We start from the raw sequence: 1064 nt of genomic DNA on the forward strand, positions 1-1064 counted from the left end.
CCCCCCGCCCCCCCCTGTCCCCATGGCCATGCTCACCTTGGCCTCGTAGCCACTGACCACCTCCATCTTCTCCGAGCGCCATCCCCAGATCCCAGACTTGTTCCTGGGGACAGGAGAGGGGACACCACAGGGTCAGGGGGACACGGTGTCAGCAGGAGGTCCTGACCCCCAACCCTTTCACCACCCCCTAGAGGAGGGGACCTGGGCTCCTTATGGGGGTGTACTTATCATGTAAAGGAGCTGGGGGGGGTTCCCCAAAGGTCCTCAAGGGGTCCCCAGAAGGTCCCCAGAGGGGATCTGGGGTCTTTACAGGAGTGCAGTTATGATGTATAGGGTCTGGGGGGGTCCCTGAGGGTCTCAGGGGTCCCAGGGGGTCCCTATAGGGGGATCTGAGGTCCCCGTGGGGTGTACTTATAGTGTAGGGGGTCTGGGGTGGTTCTCCAAGGTCTCTGAAGGGCTCAGGGGTCCCTGTAGGGGATCTGAGGTCCTTATGGGGGTGCACTTATGGTGTAGGGTGTCTGGGAGGGTCCTTATAGGGGATCTGAGATCCTTACGGGGGTGCACTTATGGTGTAGGGGATCTGGGAGGGTCCTTATAGGGGATCTGAGATCCTTATGGGGGTGCACTTATGGTGTAGGGGATCTGGGAGGGTCCTTATAGGGGATCTGAGATCCTTATGGGGGTGCACTTATGGTGTAGGGGGTTTGGGAGGGTCCTTATAGGGGACCTGAGGTCCCTGTGGATGAGCATTCATAGTGTATGGGGTCTGGGAGGATCTCCAAAGTCCCTGAGGGAATGTGGGGTCCCAGGGGTCCCTATAGGAGATCTGAGGCCCTGACGGATGAGCACTCATAGGATATGGGGTCTGGGGGGATCCCCAAGGTCCCCGAGGGGCTCCGAGGTCCCCAAGGGACCCCCTGTAGGGGCACCTGAGACCCTCAAGGACCATTCCCTCCCCTCGGCACCCACGCAGCCCCTTCCCCACGGGTCCTTCCCCAACCCACCACCACCACCACACCCCCCGGCCCCACCAGAGGGGCGTGTGTGTACGTTCCCCCCCCAAA

The 1064-nt window shown here is 61.2% G+C and overlaps 1 protein-coding gene across 1 annotated transcript in view; it reads right to left on the reverse strand.

Moving 5' to 3' along the window:
• Positions 1-36: 36 nt before the first annotated feature.
• Positions 37-1064, reverse strand: part of LOC104386421 (beta-adrenergic receptor kinase 1) — a gene marked incomplete at its 3' end in the record, with an annotated part of 37318 nt that continues 36290 nt past the window's right edge. Inside the window, exon 21 of the mRNA XM_009995030.1 lies at positions 37-103. Coding sequence (XP_009993332.1) covers positions 37-103 — 67 coding nt within the window. The remainder of the gene's footprint in view (positions 104-1064) is intronic.

This window comes from Chaetura pelagica, unplaced genomic scaffold, assembly GCF_000747805.2.
Source record: "Chaetura pelagica isolate M959 unplaced genomic scaffold, ChaPel_1.0 scaffold553, whole genome shotgun sequence".
NCBI lineage: Eukaryota > Metazoa > Chordata > Aves > Apodiformes > Apodidae > Chaetura > Chaetura pelagica.